The sequence below is a fragment of the Oncorhynchus mykiss genome, chromosome 6, assembly GCF_013265735.2.
Source record: "Oncorhynchus mykiss isolate Arlee chromosome 6, USDA_OmykA_1.1, whole genome shotgun sequence".
Taxonomy (NCBI): Eukaryota; Metazoa; Chordata; class Actinopteri; order Salmoniformes; family Salmonidae; genus Oncorhynchus; species Oncorhynchus mykiss.
Genome location: NC_048570.1, coordinates 63,509,758 through 63,534,399, shown reverse-complemented (window position 1 = coordinate 63,534,399; position 24,642 = coordinate 63,509,758). Strand labels below are relative to the sequence as shown.

General features: G+C 43.0%; 2 protein-coding genes across 15 annotated transcripts in view; both read right to left on the bottom strand.

Annotated features, from left to right (window-relative positions):
• LOC110526321 (protein FAM189A1) overlaps positions 1-5,930 on the bottom strand; it is a 146,728-nt gene extending 140,798 nt beyond the window's left edge. Inside the window, exon 1 of the mRNA XM_036980675.1 lies at positions 4,990-5,930. Coding sequence (XP_036836570.1) covers positions 4,990-5,214 — 225 coding nt within the window. The 5' untranslated portion in view covers positions 5,215-5,930. The remainder of the gene's footprint in view (positions 1-4,989) is intronic.
• Positions 5,931-6,553: 623 nt separating this feature from the next.
• Positions 6,554-24,642, bottom strand: part of LOC100750227 (tight junction protein ZO-1) — a 189,318-nt gene continuing 171,229 nt past the window's right edge. For 9 of the 14 annotated variants that reach the window (XM_036980662.1, XM_036980671.1, XM_036980665.1 and 6 more), the window contains 8 exons: positions 23,608-24,513; positions 23,218-23,300; positions 15,678-15,896; positions 13,185-13,294; positions 12,677-13,064; positions 12,138-12,355; positions 10,161-10,304; positions 6,554-8,410 (listed from right to left, as the gene is read on the bottom strand). In XM_036980662.1, the coding sequence (XP_036836557.1) occupies positions 8,316-8,410; positions 10,161-10,304; positions 12,138-12,355; positions 12,677-13,064; positions 13,185-13,294; positions 15,678-15,896; positions 23,218-23,300; positions 23,608-24,513 (2,163 nt within the window). In that variant the 3' untranslated portion in view covers positions 6,554-8,315. The remainder of the gene's footprint in view (positions 8,411-10,160; positions 10,305-12,137; positions 12,356-12,676; positions 13,065-13,184; positions 13,295-15,677; positions 15,897-23,217; positions 23,301-23,607; positions 24,514-24,642) is intronic. The other 5 variants (XM_036980666.1, XM_036980673.1, XM_036980669.1 and 2 more) reach the window with 3 other exon arrangements.

Below are 24,642 nucleotides of genomic sequence, written 5' to 3'. Positions count from 1 at the left end.
CGCAACACAGACAGCAGCTGCCTCTGTTCATCTCTCCTGTGCTGGTCCAATACGCCCGCCTTTCAGAAGCTTTGCCTTCGCACAGCCTGTCCGCACACTCTGTGGTGTCATGAGGTCCTAAATCCAGCGGGCTGAACCCGAAAAACAGCCTACACGACCAATCTGAGGTGTCCGCATGGTCCTAAAGCACACTTGTGTCGCGTTTTGTATCACATCTCAATGATAAAACTGGAGGGGGACAAAAATGCAATTTCAGAATGTGGGGGCGTCATGTCCTCCCCATCTCCAGTGAAAGTTGCACCCCTGGCCACACTGCTTGTAACAACTGAGGGTGAGAATGAAGCAGTCGGTGGGGCTGGGGGAAGTGACTCAAGTTCCAGCAGCAGAGGACTTTTAAAAATGTTTACATGAACAATGAAGTGAGGGAAGGAAATCAGCCTCGGACACAGACACACAGAGTTCAGCATGGAGTTATTTAACAGCCTAGTAAGAAGAACAACTTATGTTTCATACCAAACAATGAGTAACAATGCTTAGATTTCCTTGCTCCACCACATGCTCACGTTTATCGTACAAACTGCTTTCCCCTTAAAAACACACATATAGAAAGGCAAGCTTTCCCTAACTACAATGAACACAAATAAAAACACAACATGTAAAGTGTTGGTCCCATGTTTCATGAGCTGAATTAAAATATCCCAGAAGTGTTCTATATGCACAAAAAGCTTATTTCTCTAAAATGTTGTGCACAAATTTGTTTAAATCCCATTTAGTGAGCATTTCTCCTTTGCCATGATAATCCATTCACTTGACAGGTGTGGCATATCAAAAATCAACAACATGATCATTGTACAGGTGCACCTTGTGCTGGGGACAATAAAAGGCCATTCTAAATTGTGCATTTGTGTCACACAACACAAAGCCACTTGATGTCTCAAGTTTTAAGGGAGCATGCAATTGCCATGCTGACTGCAGGAATGTCCACCAGAGTTGTTGCCAGATAATTTTATGTTAATTTCACCACCATTAGCCACCTCCAACTAATTTAGCAGTACGTCAAACCGGACTCACAAATGCAAACCACGTGCAACCACACCAGCCCAGGACCTCCACATCTGAATTCTTCATCGTCTGAGACCAGCCACCCGGACAGCTGATGAAACAGAGGAGTTTTTCTGTCTATAATAAAACCCTTTTGTTGGTAAAAAATAATTCTGATTGGCTGGGCTTGGCTTGGCTCCCCAGTGGGTGGGCCTGGCTCCCAAGTTGGTGGGCCTCTGCCCTCCCAGGCCCACCTATGGCTGCGCCCCTAAACAGGCATGTGGAATCCATAGATTAGGGCCTAATGAATTTATTTCAATTGACTGTTTTCCTTACATGAACTGTAACTCAAAAGAATCGTTGAAATTGTTGCATGTTGGGTTTATATGTGTTCAGCATGCATACACTACATGGCTAAAAGTATGTGGACACTTGCTCGTCGAAAATCTCATTCCAAAATCATGGGCATTAATGTGGAGTTGGTCCCCCCTTTGATACTATAACAACCTTCACTCAAATGGGAAGGTGTTCCACTAGATGTTGGAACATTACTGCGGGGGCTTGCTTCCATTCAGCCACAAGAGCATTAGTGAGGTCGGGCACTGATGTTGGGCGATTAGGCCTGGCTTGCATTCGGCTTTCCAATTCATTAGAAAGATGTTCGATTGGGTTAAGGTCAGGGCTCTATGCAGGCCAGTCAAATTCTTCCATGCGATCTCGACAAACCATTTCTGTATGGACCTTGATTTGTGCACGGGGGCATTGAATGCTGAAACAGGAAAGGGCTTTCCCCAAACTGTTGCCACAAAGTTGGAAGCACAGAATCATCTAGAATGTAATTTTATCTGTAGCGTTAAGATTTCCCTTCACTGGAACTAAGCGGCTAGCCCGAACCATAAAAAACAGCCCCAGACCATTATTCCTCCTCCACCAAACGTTACAGTTTGGCAGGGAGCGTTCTCCTGGCATCCGCCAAACACAGATTGTCTGTCGGACTGCCAGATAGTGTAGCGTGATTCATCACTCCAGAGAATGCGTTTCCACTGCTCCAGAGTCCAATGGGGGCGAGCTTTACACCACTCCAGTCGATACTTGGCATTGCACATGGTGATCTTAGGCTTGTGTGCGGCTGCTCGGCCACGGAAACCCATTTCATGAAAGTCCCGACAAGCAGTTTGGAACTCGGAAGTGAGTGTTGCATCCGAGAGTTGCCGATTTTTACGCCCTTCAGCACTCTGTGGTCCCGTTCTGTGAGCTTGTGTGGCTCCTAGACATTTCCACTTCACAATAACAGCACTTACAGTTGACCGGGCCAGCTCTAACAGGGCAGAAATTTGACGAACTGACTTGTTGGAAAGGTGGCATCCTATGCTGGTGCCATGTTGAAAGTCGCTTCAGTATGGGCCGTTATACTGCCAATATTTGTTTATGAAGATTTAATGGCTGTGTGCTAGATTTTATAAACCTGTTAGCAACGGGTGTGGCTGAAATAGCCGAATGCACTAATTTGAAGGGGAGTCCACAAACTTTTGGCCGTGTAGTGTACATATCTGTTGAGTGAGTGAATCCCAGGAATTGATCTCCAGGAGCATAGCCGACCTGTGAACTTTCACCCCAAGGTTGCTTATCTCCAACAACACACAAACAAGCACACATACACACATATCCCCTGTGACAGAGACCACCATCACCCTCTCTCTATACACTGCCTCAATTATCCCTCTATAATTAATGGAACTACCTCCCAGCTTAATGCACTGGCTGGATCTCTGGCAGGAAATCAAGGAAGAGTGCCTTCATAAATATTTAGAGAAACTGCAATTCAATTTTCAGGCGCAGAAAACAATGTCCCACTAAGACAATCTTTACAGTACACAATGAAAGCAAGAAGTTGCTTGAAAGTGCATTTCTTGCTCATTGAACATAGAGCCATATAGAGTACAGTGTGTGTGTGTGTGTGTGTGTGCATCCGTGCATGTGTGTGTGTGAGAGAATGAGAAAGAAATTACTTTTAACACAAATTGACAGGGAAATATATTGATAAGACCACTCTCTCCAAAGGGACTCTCTTCACAGGAAAAGTTTGACAAATATGACCAGCACCACATGGGGACGGTGCCTGTGCCAAGAACAGCCCCCATCACTGATGGCCCAGCTGCAAGCTATGAACCTCTAACCTACAGACTTCAGTAGAACTTAGACTGGTCTCATAGACTAAACGTAACATAGTAACATAGTAAACAAAGACCCTATCACCACAGTTATAGATCTACAGGAAGTAGGAATAACTGCATGCTTTTCATGATCAGTAAATACCAATTGGTCATGTAATTTCAGATACGTGAGGGTAGCCTCACAATATCTCTCAATATTGGCAACAATTAATTGGATATTTGAGTGATATAAAACAAAAGTGAACTTTACCTGACAAGTATGAGTGGTATAGGTTAATTTCCCATCCTTTGTGGGGTCTGCCTGTCAAGCAGCCGAAGGGCGCATTTGCCGAAGTAACGTTACTGTTTACTTTGCAAGCTACCAGTAGAAACTTTGTACAGTTGGCTAAACAGTGGTAAGTAGACCTCAATATATTTTTTTATTCAACCAACGTAGACTTACGTAGTGAAGTTAGCTAACATTATCCCATTTCAACATCGTTTATAAATAGTGTTTAATCACAATTACTGCTGGCAGACATGATAGGCTACATTGATTGATGGACCATGTCAAATTGGCTAGCTAGCTAATAACAGATCACATGAATATGGCTAGTTAACAAGTTAACTTTCAGAGGATAAATTAGATTGCTATGTCCAAATATTGTTTGATTTGCTTGCAATCTATAGTGGTGATGACAGTAGTCAGACTGACAACTTTACCAGGACAATGTCAAGCTCTTTCCAAAAGCCTAATCTCTGATGAAGAAAGCTAAATGACACATGCTGTTTGTTTTAGCTAGCTAGCTAGCTACATGACAAGTTTTATCTAAATTATATCATCAACTGATTTCAGCCAGTGTATGGCGGTGGATTGACTGCATTGTTTGAATGGAATGTTGGCATATTGGCAGTTAATTTGAATTGAATCATTCCCTCTAAAACTAGCTGGCTAGCTAGCTAACAAACATACAGTGCAGATAAATTCTTCAAATTCATGATTTAGACGATATCTTATTACAGTTCTGGCAAAACCATGGTTGACCAACTCCCTGATCAAAATGGCTGACTTTTATCCCATAATAAGAAGGTTCATGTCCATTCTAGTATTCTAATTCCTAATTCTATGTTCGTAACATATCATACGAAATCACACAAATTAATACATACCATCCCAAACAACATTTCATACTAATTTCAGTGTCCTGGAATTTAAATTACTATGTTACGTCTCCCCTGAGTCAAGGTTGCAAAGCCAGTAGCCTGTATGTGAGACTCCCATCCATAAACAAGATGAGAGCCAAAATAGCACTGAGTTCTAGCTGAGAGAAATCCTTCACACCGTGCCCCAAACATGCCTGATTATTTATTTTGAGCAATACTATTACAAACAAATTGCAACAGGATGACACAAAAAAAAATCTACTAATTAATCTTGCCTAAATGAGAGTAGATATTTCACAACGATAGGCCATCTGTAGGCTTATGTCACAATAGGCTACTGTAGCCTATACAACACAATGCCAAATGAAAGCGTTTAAAAGCACTGTTCAGTTGGTGACAGTCAATCAACGAAATAATTAATGGCATTAATGTTGATTTTACAACGTCTGCATAATTTACAATAAAACACGTGTTGTCCCAACTGGACATGCTTACCAGGTGTGAGCACCAGATCTGTTTCCCGCGAAATGGGTCAATTTATAAATAACAATAAACAGTGAGCAACAAAACACACACACACATAAACTCACATGTTGAATGAATATTAATACTTAATTAACGAAATACTTACAGAGAAACCTGCCCAAAATGGACACGAATGTCTGACCCTTGGTGAGGTAGTGAGGGCCAGAGCGGCAAAACTGACTGCCAAAATCAGACTTCCCAAAACCATCTGAGAAACTCCGAGAGAAAGCATTATCCGAGTCCGAGTCCGAAACTCTCTGAGTCTGGAGAGGCTACGGGACAGGGACGCGGGGCTGAGCGAACGACCTCGGGGCATTGCTTGGACTGGCATTGTCACGAAGAAAACAGAGTGTATGTATCAGCTATTGAAAACAATGGGTTAAGCTATTTCCATCAGCATCCAAAAGTGGCACCTAACAGCAAAGCAAGTAACCGATGTCCAAACGTTAAGCTTGATAAGCAACGGTGTCCAAAAAGCAAATAACATCAGTCCTACTAAATGAAAGAGTCTCCATTAAATTGCTTAATTATCCCAAGATGCAGATGCGTAATTGTCGGTTATTCTGAAGGCTACAACAGTGTGATGGATGAGATGCGCAGTGACTTTCTTGTGCTGCTACCCAAATCGATTTCGCAAAAACACAGGATAACGCGCTATTGGCTAAGGTAACCGGGTTCTCGAGGAAAAGCTTGAGAAATGGTCCATCAAATCATATGCTCCCTTATTTTCACTGCTACAGGATACATTTTAAAGAACCTCAGCAAGTATAAACGTATAGCTGAAATGACACGGGAATAGTGTCGCCCTTTAACGTAGTATTCTAGTATTCCGCTGTCAAACGCGCGGCAGGGTACCATGCACAGAGAGCGTGGCCGTGGGTATGATGTTTCACACAGGCGCAGGGTTTTCACAGACATCAAACTACCCGCGGCGGCAGGAGGAGATGCAGCTAGCGTGTTTGGGGCAATCAATACTACGACGGTGCCACTTCGCTTCCCAAAAATAGCCTTATGCGATTGCGTCTACAAATAATTAGACTATATGAACATTAAAAAGATGACCATGCTCTTATCATTTGTGAAGCCATGCACTTATCCTTTGAGATGTCTGAATTGTCTGAATTCAAATGACCAATTTCTCATACATTTCTTCAAATTATAGCCTCCAACCAAATGTTTGAATGATCCATCTATAATTTATACAGACAAGCCTACTTTATTAGATTCACAAAGGCTGAGAACCATCAATTGAGATGAAGTACAAGACACTTTTAGTACATTGGGAGTAAAAACATGCATTTGCCTTAAAGCAAGTTGATACTCTCCATATTTGTAAAAATGTCATTCATAATGCAAACACAATCCCTAATCTTTGAATACCAGCCTGCTGTGGTGCTGACCTTGCGGAGACAGCCACAGGGCTCTAGAGCACCATCTGCACCGGCCAAGCTGGTACTGCACTTAAATCATGCCGCAGTATCTAAAGATAATAGACATTCTACAGCAGCCACCTTCCCCCCTCTCAGCTTTGTAATGGATGAAGATCAAACTGTAGAAATCCAGTCTAAGCAGAAAACGAACATGATTACATATTTCACCTGAGAATCCTTTAAACTATTAGAATGGAATACTTGGCTCATAAAAAAAAAAAAAAGACGAAACCCCAGAAAGACTACTTTAAAAATGTTTTTATTCATTAATACAGTGGTATACTTAAAATTGTGTCACAAAGGAGAAAAAAAGTCAGCCACACGTGAAGAGCTAATATCCAATTGAAGCTGTGTTATCATATATAAAGAAAATAGTACTGGTGTGCCGTAATATATGGTCTATTAGTACAAAAATACATTTCAGGGCACAAAATAATACAGCATCCAGTATCACAAATAAATGAGGGGGACAGAGCACACCCTTTTAAAGAACAGGTTTGAAAAGTTGTTTAACCCAAGCACTTTCCTCTTTTGCAAATAACCATAAAAAGATTGTGTGACAATTATTATTTATATGTAGTGTGAATATATTGGTAGAAAATGTGGATTTTATTACTGCTAATAGTTACAAGTTCCAAGGCTCAAGGGTATAACCAGATTAGAAAGTAAACCATGGTCAATTCATTTATTTTTTAAAACAGTTTTCTCTAAGTTTTATACAAAATAACAAAGACATACAAAAGTTCATTTACAAACCAAGAACCAAGGCCATATGCTAACTTTATTTACAGCCACTTGTCTTTTTTGTCATGTTTTTCTTTTTCTTCTGAAGTCATATGCATAGCAGATAAAGAAAGAATACCTTTATTCGCTTCAATTGTTCTTGTGCGCTAAACCCAAGTTCATTTATACAGTGGGTTGACAAAATGGCAAGAGAACTTCATTTGTCCATAATTTATCATCATAACTTAGAAGAACCCAGAGGTTTTTACTGAAAAAGTGAATAATATGCAGATAAGGCATCACTGCTTGTTAATGTAAGAGGGTTTTAACATGGTGAGGGAGAACTGAGCAGGCTTCTGGACCTGAGTCATAGCACATGCATAGATCTTGATACAGCAGGAGTAGAATTCAGGTAGTCAATACAAAGTGAATCCAATGTCAGTTTACAGAAAGAAAGAAAGAAAAAAGGAAAGGAAGGAAGAGCCATTCTAGTCACAGGATGAACATGTTCGAGGCATATGAGTTGGGCTTTAAATCCACCTCAAAGTATTCCACCTTCATCTTCATTTTCTCTTCTGCAGATGCTTGCCTACTTCACTATCACCATAATCATTACCACAGAGCCATACATTTAGAAAATGTGGCTCTGCATTGACATCATCACTTTACTGCCCACCTCCCTGGCACCGAATTCCAAAACCATCACAAATCTGTCAATGTGGAAAAAAATATGACCGTCTTTGTAAGTCAGCCAATTCAAAAGGTGACAAAAAAGGTTGAATTCTGATTCTTGAATTCTGATTTCTAGAATTGAATTTAAAATTATATTTATACCATATACTATATATACTGTATGCATATATAGTATAAATACACCTACATGTATGTCCATCTACTTCAAAAGTAAAAACCTGAAACTATTTTCCTGTTATGTAACAATTCAAAGTTAAAACTTGGCGTATAATGTGATGAGTTACTCAGTGGCACAGGGCATGCATTCCATCACTGGTTAAATCGTTTTGTATTTTCTTCAAGACCTCGGAAAGAGTTAAAGGACAGCACATAGGGGCAACTTCAGTCTCCTTCCATCTTCCATGGGCACAGTAAACAACACTGGAGCACTGGGTGTAAATACATCATTGTGTATGGTCCACCCCTGGAGAAATGGTGTGTGTGTGTGTGTGTGTGTGTGTGTGTGTATGTATGTATGTATGTATGTATGTATTATCCATCCTTTCCCATGGTTTCACATTCAGTAACAGGCCAGCTGTTGCACTCTTCAGAAGTGGTCGATGAGCACAGACACACAGTTGGCTCCCACCAGGTAGTTGGGGTCTCCAGGGAGAGACTGATTCTGCCAACTCTTGGGATCACCTGAGGGGGAGAGAGAGAAGGAACATGGTAATGATAACAAGTGGAGAAAGGGTATAAGGTTCATAATACATAATGCACTTCTTGCTAAACTGACAACCAGCAAGCTCCAAACACTAAACTAAAACACCCTCTGTTCCATTAAAGCCATATATACATGCTGTTTTTGGTAGGATGTAGCTTGACAGAAGTAAACTTCACATTACTAAAACCACTCTTGATTTCAAATTATAGCTCTTAAGGATAGAGTATGTACTGGCAGCGACTGTAATTTGCGATTAATGGCCCAAGCCCAGGCCTTGAGCCAAGAATATTGCCTCCACAAAAGAACAAATGTAAATAATTGTTTAAAAAAAATGGCTTTAGACTCAAAACTGTTTCTTCCAAACCACAATGCAGTTGCATTTTAAAGCACCATTATTTCAGATAATTGCTTTCATTCCCTCAGGGCCATGTGAGTAAAGTGAGTTATATGAGATCTTCAGATCAAAGTACTGAACAATTTCAGGCTTTTAGCATGCTTTGTTGTTCTGATAGGACATCACAAGTGAGGATAATGCATCCTAATCATTATAGTGTAATTTTAGCAATGACAGGTCCTATCAGATAGGATCCATATGAGGACCAAGAGGTGTTTAACTGATTTTGCTCAGATCAATTGTCAATGACTCAGATTATTTGTTAGAGGTTCACAATTAGTCAGTGCAGCAGGAGGAATGTTCACTGTGAAACTCATAATGACGTCAGTACATTAAGGAAATGTTTGGTCAGAAGCAAACTGATCATGTGTGGTTGGGATTGAATGTCCCCTGTCTGTGAGCAGACTTCTTTCAGAACCATTCCAAACCAAGACCATTAAGCCACACACTATGCTGCTTCCTTACTGGAAACTCCCATTGGGCCTGGGCAGCTCAGCACCCAACCAGAAAGGAGTCAGACTCAGTGAGGAGCAAGACACAAGTAGAGCCTAAATGAAGCTAAAGGGCCTTGTTTTACAATAAGAGGATTAGAACACAGCCCTGTAATCCTTCTACAACGAAGCAGGACTACAAACAAACAAGCCAACGAGGCAGCAGTAGGATCATTTAGCCCTTCATGTCCAATTCTAGCTGAGAGTAATTAGTAGCTAATCCACGGCTGTGCCAAGTTTACCATTAAGACATATAGAGAGGAGCGGAGGGAGAGCAAAGAGTTGACTCGGTTCTGTTCTGATGCTGTCAGACAGATCTCAGATCCAACCCACAGGCTGTTCTCACATACACAACATCTGTTAGTACTGAGGGAGCCATGCGTCTGTCTCTGAGAGGGTCCTCTTCCAAATTTAAGAGGACCGCTGACCGCTGTGTTTCAGGATAGACATTTGGGTGGCTATGTGAGAAAAAAAATCACTTGTGGGAAAAGAATGTGGAATGATTCACTACAACAAAAGACCTTACTAATCAACACAAAACTGATCGGCGGGATGCATGTCCAATGGAACCATATCAATGTCAAACAGATGACATACACACTAAGCGGAGAAAAGAACGGAAAGAAAGATGTTTCAGCATGAAAAAGCAATGACAAGAAGAACTTTGATCTGAAGACCACATCAAATAAATACAGATCAGTGGAGGAATGAGTGAGTGAACAAACCGAAACACCAAATAAACGAAACCATCAAAATCATACAAAGTGACCCACAACCATATCAGTTTGTCACAAAGCCAACCCAAAGCCCCGACCCCAAAAGGACAGAGAGAGGACAGCGTACCCGACGAGGAGTCGGAGGATTTTAGAGCAAAAGACCAACCATCTGGGGTCATAGACGCACAGTGAGGTAAACGCAGCTCCACAGGCTTCAGGAACTTGAGGCCGTGAGGGCCACACATCACCAGCGGGCTGAGCAGGGTCTCTCCTTGAAACAGATACACACCACAGGGTTAAAGGCTAATACACATACATGTACACACAGCGTTCCTAAGATCACTGAAGCTGTTAATGTGTTTAAACAGACACGGTGAACATAAGACAATGAGAACAGTTAAAGACCAAAGGAAAATATAGATATCCTAGAAAAATGTAAAGAGAGAAGACGACAGAAGAGAGAGATGATAAATTATCTGTGAAAACAACATTATCTCACGAATACGTTTGGATAGTAAAATAACCCCACTGCGGACTGATACATTATATACAGCGCCTATCAGAAGTATTCACCCCCCTTGGATTTCTTCACATTTTATTGTGCTACAAAGTGGGATTAAAATGGATTTCATTGTCATTTTTATTTGTCAAAGATCTACAAAAACAAATACTCTGTCAAAGTGGGAAATTGTTTTTATTTTTTTGATAATGAAAAATAAAACACTAATATACCTTGATTAGATAAGTATTCACCTCCGAGTCAATACGTGATTACAGCGGTGAGTCTTCTTGGGTAAGTCCCTAAGAGCTTTGCACACCTGGATTGCGCAATATTTGACCATAATTATTAAAAAAATTCTCAAGCTTTGTCAAGGTGTTGGGGATCATGTCTAGACAGCAGTTTTCAAGTCGTGCCAAAGATTTTCAAGCAGATTTAAGTCAAAACTAACTTGGCCACTCAGGAACATTCACTGTCTTCTTGGTAAGCAACTCCAGTGTAGATTCGGCCTTGTGTTGTAGATTATTGTCTGGCTGACAGGTGAATTAATCTCCCAGTATCTGGTGTAAAGCAGAATGAAGCAGGTTTACCTCTAGGATTTTGCCTGTGCTTAGCGACATCAAATTTTTTTTTTTATCCTGAAAAACTCTCCAGTCTTTGCCGATGTCAAGCATACCCATACCCTGATGCAACAATGCTTGAAAATAAGGAAGCATTTACTCTGATGTGTTGCGTTGGATTTACCACAAACATAAGGCTTTGCGTTTAGGCCAAAAAGTTTATTCCTTTGCCATGTTTTTTTGTTGTTGCAGTATTACTTTAGTCCCTTGTTGCATGTTTTTGAATATTTGTTATTCTGTATATTTGTATTGTTCATTTCACTCTGTCATTTAGGTAATTATTGTGGAGTCACTACAATCTTGTTGATCCATCCTCAGTTCTCCTATCACAGCCATTGTAGCCGTTTTAAAATCACCAATAGACTCATGATGACATCCATGAGCAGTTTCCTAGATCCATCTTTGATGTGTCTAGGTGGTTTAATACATCATCCACAGCATAATTATTAGCTTGACCATCCTTAAAGAGACATTCAATGTCTAATTTGATATTGTTACCCATCTACCAATCACTGCCCTTTTTATGAAGCTTTCGAAAAGCTCCCTGGTCTTTGTAGTTGAATCTGTGATTGGGGCAAAGAGGAAATGGTAGTCATTAAAAAATCATGTCAGCACCTATTATAGTCCATGCAAGTGATAATATGATTTGTTAAGCAGTATTTTACTCCTGAATTAATTTAGGCTTGCTATAACAAAGGGGGTAAATACTTCTTAAATTACTATATTTTTGTTATTAATTTGTAAAAAAAACTGTAGAATTTTCTTTTGTGTGTAGATCGATGACAAAAAAAAATTGTAAGGCAACAAAATGTGAAGAAAATCCAAGCGGGGTGAATATATCTAATACCCATTTTAAAGCTAGCAATTAAGGTAGATAAAAACACTTAAAACTGAGGAATAGAATATCTTCAGACTGAAATAAAGCTTGGCAAAAGACCCCATGTGAAATCTTCTAACTCCCGTGTACCATGAACCCATGTCTGACCTTTCTCCTTGTCCAGGGGGGGCAGGATGCTGTTGTCCCGGCAGACTTTGAAGTAGATCTCCTGTTCTACGCCCTCGGGGATGGCCCCCTGTGGGATGATGATGCTGACACCAGTCTCGATGGAGCTCAGCACCCCTCCATTACAGTTGAAGACCCCCCGGGCCGTGGCCACCACCGTGTGACCTTCATCCTCATCATCATCCTCCAGAGCACTGGGGCTACAGGGGGAGAGAGTTGTCACAGTCAGATACCAGAACATAGAGCCAGTTAGAGCCCGCCTCTGAAACATTTGTGACAACTTCTGGACGGACAAAGGCATTGTTATCATTCAATGTGTAAACTATAGAACTGTAAGAAACATGACCATGTGACTTTCTTTTCTCTAGCCAAGCATAGAAACACTCCTCACTCCGGGTGTGTTACTTCCATAATACATGAAGCGAGGCGATAACACTATAATCTACATATTATAACTGAACCCAGTATAGTTCAGCCAGTGGGTAGGATGCCCCTCTAGGGGTGATGTTGAATCCTCTCACCTGACAGGGATGGCCTTGGGCACAGCATTGATGTTGTTGTGCTGGTACTTGGACCTGTTGTCCATGGTGCGTGTGAAGGTGTCCATGCCAGAGTCCAGGTCTGTAGGCTGGGGGGAGATCTGGGGCTTGGCTGGGGCTGTGCTGTTGGCTGGGGCCTTGATGGCTGGGGTCAGGTCTGTTTTGTTGTTGGGCAGCAGGTTGTGGTTGAACTTGGGGCTGTCAAACTTCCTCTCGAAGGGCTTGGCGGAGTTGGTGTAGGGCTTGGGGACGTAGCGGTTGTAGCTAGTATTGGCCGGGGCCTTGGGCTGGTCCTTCATTGCCATACCGTTCACAGGAGACTTCTCAGGGTAACTCTTCTGGGGCAGGTAGTTGGTCGTGACTGTGTCTGCTTTGGGAGAGTCATGGGGATCTGGTAAGTGAGTCACAGTGTGTGTGTGTGTGTGTATTATATTTATAGATGAAAATACCGCATGTAGAACTAGTGTGTGTCCTACACTATAGTGCTTACCCTCAGATGAGGTGGGTTTGGGTAGTACGGCAGGTGGGGCAGCGGGGGTAACCTGGGGAACGGGTTCATATCTCCTCTCCACAGGACTGACCTTCTCCACTGACTCTGCCCTGTAAAAAAAAAACACAAGAGCACATTCAACCAATGTCACAAACATTTGGGTTTAAGGTAAAGAATAATTCAGGCCAGGGTTATAATGTATCACAGTTTGTCACACTTACTACTTCAAAAATATACACCTAAACAGAGATACATCAGTGATGTGCCATGTATCCTCAAGAGAAAGGTTCAATTACTACAGTCCAGTTAGTCTGTTAGTTTTAATAATACACAGTGGCTTCATCTAGTTAATTGACTATATTGATTTACACAGATTGCTTCTACAAAACACACTTTAAAATATGCTTTCCACTACTACTGCCCATAAAACCTTACAGTGCAATTGATCATTTTGTAGCAGTTACAAGTGAATGGTTTTGTTAATTAGGTAATTACAGAATGGGGCAAAAACCATGTAGACATGGCCCTACTAAAAATAAGTTGGTCAAAACAACACATAGGAGAATGGAGCACAGCAATACTGAAGCAAATAGCAATACTGGCGCATACAGTGCAGCTTTGACATCCAAAGTAGCCTGAATATCTTGAGGCAAGTTTTACAGTGGTAAAACACCTTGTATGAACAATGAAACCTATTGTTGATAGTTGAAAGAACGAATAAAAGAATACTGTGATGGTATCTTTCCCTTCCCACACTTAATCTTGTATCTTTGGCATGGTCTTTGACTGAAGCGGAGATTGCACACAGTGTGGTACATCAAAGTAACCCTTCTACTGCCGCCCAGGAGGATAACAAAAAAAACACAGCTTGCCTTCAAAACATAGTTTTTCATTTGTCAGTATGGGCCAACCACCAACTCTGTCCTTTCAACTATAAGAGGACCATTTCCAAGGCAGGGTGAATCAATGTTCTGGTGGCGGCAGTGTGTGTTGCTGAGAGATATACCGTAGCCTAGCTTTAGACCCCAGGAGTAGTGTGTGTGTGTGTGTAGCCAAGATAAAAAGCTTTAGATCCCCATGAGGTTTCTGTCTGGTGAGTGTGCTGCAGGGGGAGAGTAAGCTATATTGCGTCTCCCACCAGAGTATGTGAGCGGAGTTGAGCGGTGCTTTCCAACCGCTCCGCTAAAAAACGCTCCTCTCTCAAAAGAAGAAAAATAATAATAAAATGCTGCTCCAAATTTGCTCCATTCATTAAAATCACTATCTATTTTAGTGACAACCTGGACCTACCATTTGGGTTTGAAGTATTGAAACCAAACCATATGGTTTGAATGAAAAGCATTTTAACAACAGGAAAAGGTGACTGTAAGAAGCGCTCATCATTTCAAATAGGCTACATGTCGTATTAAACAGCATATAAACACTAAATAGGTCAGGAGTCAGACACGTAGCCAAAAATAAATTATTTAGGCTATATTATTTCAAGGTTGTAGCCTACAAAGAAATACATTTTGAAGCATTTGCAAGTGCGACACTAGGCTGTCAGAGACATTAAGCGCTCAGCACTTAAAAAACATTTTGTTGTATTAAATCATTATAGTCTATAAATTGTGATTTATAGTGATTTACTTCAAATTAGATACAAATTAAACCGAAAAATGCCTTATTAGGCTCCATCTACAGTGCCTTTGAATTGAATTGTTAGAAACGTGAGTCTGTGGCTTCCTGTGATGGTACCTGGAAACCCTGGAGAGCAGACCAATAGCGGAGAGTACCCTCTCAGCGCCACTGGTGATGATAAACACCCCGCTAAACACTCTTGCCAGGCCGGGCAGGGATGCATAGTTTTTTTCTTTCTTTTTCCTGTTGGTAGGCCTAAAGGATTTTAGGTAAAATAGCCCTATCAAAACAGAAAGATCCTTGGAAGAGGTAATATGCCAGGCCTATTGGGCCAAAATCAATGATGGCCCGTTGTATAGATAATAGAATGAAAATTAACTTAACTTTTTAGAGATCTGATCTTGAGTTTTTAAATACTTTGCTACAATGATACACTTAGCTAGCTACCCACCTCGTTCCTTTCTGTTAGCATGTGCACGTAGTAAGTACACCATCATGCTTTTGGGAAACCTGTCTTTTTTCAAATTCCACAATGATTATTTAGTTGTGGATACTACATCACTGCACTCCCTCTTGCTCTTGTTCCTCCTCATCTTTGTAAGTCACCTTGATTTTTCACCTGTGTGTTTTATCAGTTTCTTTATGAAAACATTTAGCATACTATATGACAGTAGCTAAAGCAAGGGGCTACAGCAGCACACAAGTAGACAAAAAAATGCATGCTGGGCCGGGCATACCCTGAGCTCATGAAGTGAGCGCTACTGGAGCGAAATTGGAGCGGGCTCCACTCCACTCACATACTCAGTCTCTCACTACAGTGATTTGATTTCTTACCACATATCCCAGAGAGAGTGACGCGTGGGAGTGAGTTACCTTGGGTAGTTGTATCCGGGATGTGCTTGTGGTTGAGCAGCAGGTTTGGTTGCGATGACAGGTGTTGTCTGAGGAGGTGCCTTGCCTGCGTCCAAGCTGCGCCGGTCAAAGTAGGACAGCTGTTTCCTGTAGTACTCCTCGTCTTCATCTGGGTCATAGTGGTTAGAGCGCACTATGTCATCATCGGACACCTCCCGGACCTTCTGAGGCTCAGGGACTCTGAGGAGAGAGAAAGAAGGGATGAGGCAATGTTGGGAGGTTCATTAAATACCAGATAAACCATACATAAAGAAATTCCTCTAAAATATATTGTGGGGCGTATGTTTCGATCTCTAAATCACTACAATTTAGCATTTAACAAATCAAACAGAACTACAATGAAAACATCAGTGCTTCAATGATAAACATGTGTACAGGACAGCCTCTGCAATACGCATACAGCATATTACTAAAAGAGTAAAAACCTCCAACTCTGCACATCAGTCAGTGTGCAGAGTTGGAAGGCAGTTTCTCTTAGTTTCCACCGAGGGGCGCTCCAAAATCAACAAACAGCAGCACCAGTGGTAGGCAGTGGCATTGTTTTACGGCAGTTAAATGCTTAACTTGGCTTGCAATGCTTAACTTGGCTTGCAATGCTTAATTTGGCTTGCAATGCTTAATTTGGCTTGCAATGCTTAACTTGGCTTGCAATGCTTAATGTGGCTTAACTTGGCTTGCAATGCTTAATTTGGCTTAACTTGGCTTACCCAACAGTGCAGTACTCATATAAAAAAGTAGAACTAATAAGAAAATACAAACAAAAAAAACACAAGAAATATGAGGAAGCTATATACAGGGTAAATGCACAATGTGCAGGGATACTGGAGTATTTAAGGTAGATATGTACATGTAGGCAGGGATTAGGACTGGTAGCAGGACAAATAATAATAATAAGCAGTATGGCAGCAGCATTAGTGGTAGTATTAGTGGTAGTAGTGGGTGTGTGCGTGGTGGTGAGTGTGTATTTCAGTGTTAATGTGAGTGTGCAAGTGTCATGTAAACAGGTCTGAAAAGAGACTGGTAGCAGGAATACATACACACTTATGGTAATATACATGTAAACAGGAGTGATAGTGATCAGTAGAAGGATAAATAGATACAGTACATGCTAATGGCAATCAATAATCAATTAACAGCAGCGTAGTAATACAGCTAATCAATAACTATCTTGCTCTCCAATGCACTGTAATTTAAAGTAACTGGCCAGTGAAAATCTAACTTCAAAATTAATATTCTGTTAACCTCTACGGATCGGTGTCCCTATACCGGGACGATTGTTGTTAACCTGCGCTAATGTGACTAGAATGACGTTGTAAGTAACAGCAAACTTTCCAGGACATAGACATGTCTTATATGGACAAAAAGCTTAAATTATTGTAGCTATTACAGTGAAAAAATACCGTGCTATTGTTTAAGAGTGCACAACACCAAAAAACTTTTATCATGGCAACTGGTTTGATACATTCACCTCCGAAGGTAAATAATGTACTTACATGCAGTAATCTTGCTCTGATTTGTCCTCCTGAGGGTCCCAGCGATAAAATGTTGCATAGTTTTGTTTGATAAAATCATTTTTTATATTCAAATGTAGGAACTGGGTTCTACAGTTTGAATCCCTGCTGTCTTATATTCTCCTACATTAATTTCACATTTCCACAAACTTCAAAGTGTTTCCTTACAATGCCAAGTAGCATTGTAAGAATTTGTTCTTAACTGATTTGCCTAGTTAAATAATGGATTCAAGGACATACATATGCTGTATTAGAAGCTATTATTTGTACCATGATTGTCTTCAATATTTTATTTACACAAAGTTTGCAGATTTTCAATTCACTGTAATGGGATCCTGTTTTCTGATAACAATGCCTGCAATACCGCGGTCGGCCTTGAACCTCTGTGGCTTCAATGAGAGGGGGCAGTCGTTCTCCCCCGGGGTATGCCTACACCATTCCAACATAGAAAAACTGCCCTTTAACATAATTACCATTTTTGGAAGGAAAACTATTTCACTCATATTGTAATTGTTAATTATAGGTCATATTGTATAGAAATTTGGAAACACAACGTTACTTTAAGCTTTAAAACGGCAAGGATCTCTCTCTGCCTCATGGCAAAATAGGTTGAATTGATGGAAATTGGCTTGACAACTGACATTTTTTCTCTCCAATGCCAAGTAGCGAGCCTTTAAAATGTTCATCCCCTCGGCCCAAGACTTGGTTCGCCCGGCCATGGTAAATATCTATGTATGCGATTTTTATTTAACTCTAGTTGTGTTCTGAATTTGATAACACAAATGGTGGTCCCCAGGCCAAAAACCTTAGCAGGCCTTTCTAATCGACCTGGCCGGGGTATCCTGGAAGGATATTGACCTCATCCCGTCAGTAGAGGATGGCTGGATATTTTTTAAAAATGCCTTCCTAACCATCTTAAATAAACATGCCCCATTCAAGAAATTTAGAACCAGGAACAGATATAGCCCTTGGTTCTCCCCAGACCTGACTGCCCTTAACCAACACAAAAACATCCTATGGCGTTCTGCATTAGCATCGAACAGCCCCCGTGATATGCAGCTGTTCAGGGAAGCTAGAAACCATTATACACAGGCAGTTAGAAAAGCCAAGGCTAGCTTTTTCAAGCAGAAATTTGCTTCTTGCAACACTAACTCAAAAAAGTTCTGGGACACTGTAAAGTCCATGGAGAATAAGAACACCTCCTCCCAGCTGCCCACTGCACTGAAGATAGGAAACACTGTCACCACTGATAAATCCACCATAATTGAAAATTTCAATAAGCATTTTTCTACTGCTGGCCATGCTTTCCACCTGGCTACTCCTACCCCTGTCAACAGCACTGCACCCCCAACAGCAACTCGCCCAAGCCTTCCCCATTTCTCCTTCTCCCAAATCCATTCAGCTGATGTTCTGAAAGAGCTGCAAAATCTGGACCCCTACAAATCAGCCGGGCTAGACAATCTGGACCCTTTCTTTCTAAAATTATCTGCCGAAATTGTTGCCACCCCTATTACTAGCCTGTTCAACCTCTCTTTCGTGTTGTCTGAGATTCCCAAAGATTGGAAAGCAGCTGCGGTCATCCCCCTCTTCAAAGGGGGGGACACTCTTGACCCAAACTGCTACAGACCTATATCTATTCTACCATGCCTTTCTAAGGTCTTCGAAAGCCAAGTCAACAAACAGATTACCGACCATTTTGAATCTCACCATACCTTCTCTGCTATGCAATCTGGTTTCAGAGCTGGTCATGGGTGCACCTCAGCCACGCTCAAGGTCCTAAACGATATCTTAACCGCCATCGATAAGAAACATTACTGTGCAGCCGTATTCATTGATCTGGCCAAGGCTTTCGACTCTGTCAATCACCACATCCTCATCGGCAGACTCAACAGCCTTGGTTTCTCAAATGATTGCCTCGCCTGGTTCACCAACTACTTCTCTGATAGAGTTCAGTGTGTCAAATCGGAGGGTCTGTTGTCCGGACCTCTGGCAGTCTCTATGGGGGTGCCACAGGGTTCAATTCTTGGACCGACTCTCTTCTCTGTATACATCAATGAGGTCGCTCTTGCTGCTGGTGAGTCTCTGATCCACCTCTACGCAGACGACACCATTCTGTATACTTCCGGCCCTTCTTTGGACACTGTGTTAACAACCCTCCAGGCAAGCTTCAATGCCATACAACTCTCCTTCCGTGGCCTCCAATTGCTCTTAAATACAAGTAAAACTAAATGCATGCTCTTCAACCGATCGCTACCTGCACCTACCCGCCTGTCCAACATCACTACTCTGGACGGCTCTGACTTAGAAGACGTGGACAACTACAAATACTTAGGTGTCTGGTTAGACTGTAAACTCTCCTTCCAGACCCATATCAAACATCTCCAATCCAAAGTTAAATCTAGAATTGGCTTCCTATTTCGCAACAAAGCATCCTTCACTCATGCTGCCAAACATACCCTTGTAAAACTGACCATCCTACCAATCCTCGACTTTGGCGATGTAATTTACAAAATAGCCTCCAATACCCTACTCAACAAATTGGATGCAGTCTATCACAGTGCAATCCGTTTTGTCACCAAAGCCCCATATACTACCCACCATTGCGACCTGTACGCTCTCGTTGGCTGGCCCTCGCTTCATACTTGTCGCCAAACCCACTGGCTCCATGTCATCTACAAGACCCTGCTAGGTAAAGTCCCCCCTTATCTCAGCTCGCTGGTCACCATAGCATCTCCCACCTGTAGCACACGCTCCAGCAGGTATATCTCTCTAGTCACCCCCAAAACCAATTCTTTCTTTGGCCGCCTCTCTTTCCAGTTCTCTGCTGCCAATGACTGGAACGAACTACAAAAATCTCTGAAACTGGAAACACTTATCTCCCTCACTAGCTTTAAGCACCAACTGTCAGAGCAGCTCACAGATTACTGCACCTGTACATAGCCCACCTATAATTTAGCCCTATCAACTACCTCTTTCCCAACTGTATTTAATTTATTTATTTATTTTGCTCCTTTGCACCCCATTATTTTTATTTCTACTTTGCACATTCTTCCATTGCAAAACTACCATTCCAGTGTTTTACTTGCTATATTGTATTTACCTTGCCACCAAGGCCTTTTTTGCCTTTACCTCCCTTCTCACCTCATTTGCTCACATTGTATATAGACTTGTTTATACTTTATTATTGACTGTATGTTTGTTTTACTCCATGTGTAACTCTGTGTTGTTGTATCTGTCGAACTGCTTTGCTTTATCTTGGCCAGGTCGCAATTGTAAATGAGAACTTGTTCTCAACTTGCCTACCTGGTTAAATAAAGGTAAAATAAATAAATAAATGAGAACCCATGGTTTAGGATTCTGGTGGTCTGAGCCTTGATGCTGCAGGGCCGGGTGTATGGAGAACAGTTCTCAGACACACCCTGGAATGTACGTCCCGGATGGCTGGGAGCTCACCCCCAGTGACGCGCTGTGCTGTCCGCACCTCCCTATGTAGGGCTTTCGGGTCAAGGACGATGCAGTTGCCATACCAGACGATGATACAACCAGTCAGAATACTCTTGAAGGTGCAGCTGTAAAAGTTCCTAAGGATCCGAGGGGGCATGTCAAATCGTTTCAGTCTCCTGAGGAAGAAGAGGCACTGCTGTGCCTTCTTCACAATTGTGCTCGTATGAGAGGACCATGTTAAGTCCTCAGTGATGTGGACACAGTAACTTGAAGCTCTTGACGATCTCCACTGTGGCCCTGTCGATGAGGGTGTGCACTTTCCTGTTTCCTGTAGTCCAAGATCAGCTCGTTAGTCTTGCTGACGTTGAGGGAGAGGTTGTTGTCCTGGAAGTCTCTGACCTACTTTCTGTCTTCGCCATTGGTGATCAGGCCTACCGCCGCTGTGTCGTCAGCAAACTTGGAGTTGGAGTCGTGCGTGGTCAGTTGTGGGTGAACTGGAAGTACAGGAGGGGGCTAAGCACACACGGAGTGGGTCCGTGAGGAGCCCCCTTGTTGAGGGTTAGCGAGGCGGAGGTGTTGTTGCCTACTCTTACCACCTGGGGTCAACCATCAGGAAGTCCAGGATCCAGTTACAGAGGAAGGTGTTCAGTCCCAGGGTCCCGAGCTTGATGATGAACTTGGAGGGCACTATGGTGGGAGAGGGCAGTGTGGAGTGCAATTGATATTGCATCATCTATGGATCGGTTGGGGTGGTATGCAAATTGGAGTGGGTCTAGGGTGTCTGGGATTACGTTCATGTGTGCCATGACCAACCTTTCAAAGCACCTAATTATTACAGATGTGAGTGCTACAGGACGGCAGTCAATGTGGAAGGACGCCTTAAGAGTTTTTAGGAACAGGAATGATGGTAGTCAGCTTGAAACAAGGGGATTACCGACTGGGACAAGGAGAGGTTGAATATGTCCTTGAAGAAGCCTGCCAGCTGGTCTGCACATGCCCCGAGGACACACCCTGGAATACCGTCTGGCCCTGCGGCCTTACGAGTGTCGACCCACTTAAAAACCGTTACTCATGTCAGCCTCAGAGAGAGATCACCCAGTCCTCCGGCTCCTCAGCGGGGGCCCTCATGCTGAGCTCTGTGTTGTTTTAGTTGAAGCACGCATAAAAAACATTGAGATTGTCTGGTAGAGAGGCATCGTTAGGCAGATCACGGCTTCCTTTGTAGGCCATCACCTACTGTAGCCCTTGCCACATGCGTCAGAGCCGCTATAATAGGATGCTACCTTGTTCAGATCTTGCCCTTTTGCTTGTTCGATGGCTCTGCAGAGGTCTAGCGGGACTTCTTGTAAGCAATCGTGTCCTCAGCCATTGCCTCGTGGTTGGCTGCTATAGCCCTGTGAGCAGTAGATGTCCTTTAGCTTAGCACGCACCTCTGTGTTAATTCAGGGCTTTTGTTTGGGGAAGCAGCAAACCTTCACCGTGGAGACAACGTCAGTGATGCATTTCCTGATGAACATATTCCAGTCAGCGTTAGCAAAGCAGTCCTGTAGAATAGCTTCTGCTCTGGTAGACCATTTTTGTATGGAGCACATCATGGGTCTTCCTGTTTGAGTTTTTGTTTGTAAACAGGAAGCAGGAGTGGCATGGAATTAAAATCACTGGCAACAAGAAAAGCAGCATCCGGGTGCATGGTTCCCTGCTTATTTATAGCCTTGTACAGTTCATCAAGTGCCAGCTTGTTGTTGTTCTCCTGATGTGGAATATATACAGCAGTCACAATAACAGATCAAAAGTATCTCAGGAGGTAAAAAGGTCAGCATTTGACCATCAGGTATTTTAAGACGTGAACAATAGGACGAAACTCCATTTCACTGTGCTAGATTCTGCACACAATTTGCTGTTGATGAAGAGACATACCCCTCCCCCTCTGGATTTCCCTGAATCCGATGTCCTGTCTGCTAGGTGAACATAGGATATTGCAATTACGAGAGTCCCGTTGTTCCCAAATCTGCGAGAGGTCATCCATCTTATTATCAAGTGACTGTACATTGGCCAAAAGAATGACGGGAAGTTGTGGCTGGTTTTCCTTTTGCCTTTGTCTCACCAGGACGCCCGCTCTCCTGCCTCGTTTTCGCCTGCGTTTCTTCTTGGGTAGCCAAAGAGCCCAGGGAGAGCCCAGGGCAGATGAGTCAAACTCGAAGTTGAACCCAGAATTGAGTTTAGTAACAGCCAGTCTGATGTTCAAAAGTATTTGACAATCATATGTAATGATAGCAAATACATTTAGTGCAAAAAAAGTAGATAAACGGCAAAATAATAGCTAAGTTGGGTCGGCGCAAGCAAGATGGCAGCCATACAATACAGTACACTGTCATATCTTCAAAAGTCATTTACTTTTCTAAGCCCTATTATCCACTTCAGAGTGGATCACATTGACAGCCCTAACAAACACATCAGGCACTCAAAGATAAAGCAGCATCTGTTCTGTGGTGTGATGTAGTATGTTTGTGGGGGGCTCAGTGCAGTACTCCATTATGACTCATTACCTGAACGACTTCTCCTGGTCCAGATTGCTGAGCGAGTTGGCTTTAGGAATGCACGCACCTGGTTTGGTGGGCAGATCTGCTGACTGTGGGAGCAAGATTGAAATGCAAATAAAATTCCTGGAAAATCACTTGGACCAACATCACTTGGACCAACCACATATAATTAGAAGAGGTCTGGGTCAGGTAATCCTGTGCGCATTACCAGTGCTTGACTTGGACTGAAATAGGTTCCGGTACTCATTTTGAGTACTGTTTGTATTTAGGTGCAGAAGCTCCACAATACATGAGCTAATATTCTAGAAGAGGAACAGGAATAGTTGAGCTCCTGCCCAGGCCAAGCACTGAGCATTACATACGTGCACAAGAGTGAGGTGTTTTCCAGATGCTTACCCTGAGCCCGAAGGTGTCCCCTGCCTCCTTGGCTCGGTCCACAGACACAGAGCGCTTGTTCTCAAACATCTTGACCCTGGACAGCACCGACTGGGCCCTTATGGCCGGGTCGTCCTCCGGCTCCACTCTGGGGGGAGGGGGAAGGAGATTGGGGGCTGTAGTGATCACCGTGTCCCCAGGTGAGGGACGGAGAGCCTCTGGTTGTGGTTTGGGGGCGGGCACGGGGGCGTCAAAGTTCATGATGGGTTCGTACTGTTGGGGCGGGAGCTTGTAGCCTCGGTGCTGAGGTGGTGCCTGGTTGTAGGCCGGCCCAGGTCCTGGCCGCTGGGCAGGCTCCCCCTGGTAGTACTGTTTAGGGGGCTCTGGAGAGCGTGTTGCAGGGGGATACGGGTGAGGCTCCTGGTCGTAACGTAGAGGAGCGTAGCCCCCTGGGCCGGATGGAGGAGACTCATCGTAGCGGATGGGTCCTGGTCCTGCAGGCTTTCCGTAGCGAGGTCGTCCGTTGTAGCCCAGCGGGGCCTCATCATAGCGCAGCTGAGGAGGGCTGTAGTCTTGCTTGGGTCCGTCTTCGTAGGACAGCCGGGGGTCGTAGCCATGCCCAGGAGGTTGCTGTTGCTGGTGGGGTGGTGGGCCAGAGGTCTGCTGGTTGTAAGGAGGCCACTGGTCATCGTAGTGAGGCACACTTTTCTCGTGGTGCAGTTGAGAGTCGAAGTTAAGATACTTTGGTTCGAGGTAGCCACCCCCGTCGTAGCGGTTAGGAGGGTGATCGTAATCTCTGTACGGGTGTTGGTCCTGGTACGGAGGCTGGGACTCGTAGGTCATGGGAGGCCCCATCGCCGGAGACGGCTTTACACCACCATGTTTCACTCTGATTGGCTCCTCCAGGTAGGGATCCTTCTTGTACATCTGAGGAAATAGACAATGGAAGAAACAAATGGTGAGTAATGGGACAAGAGCAACCAGTAGCACACATCCAATAAATAAATGTGTATATAAATATAACAATCAAGTAAGAGAAGACAACGTAGAATATTA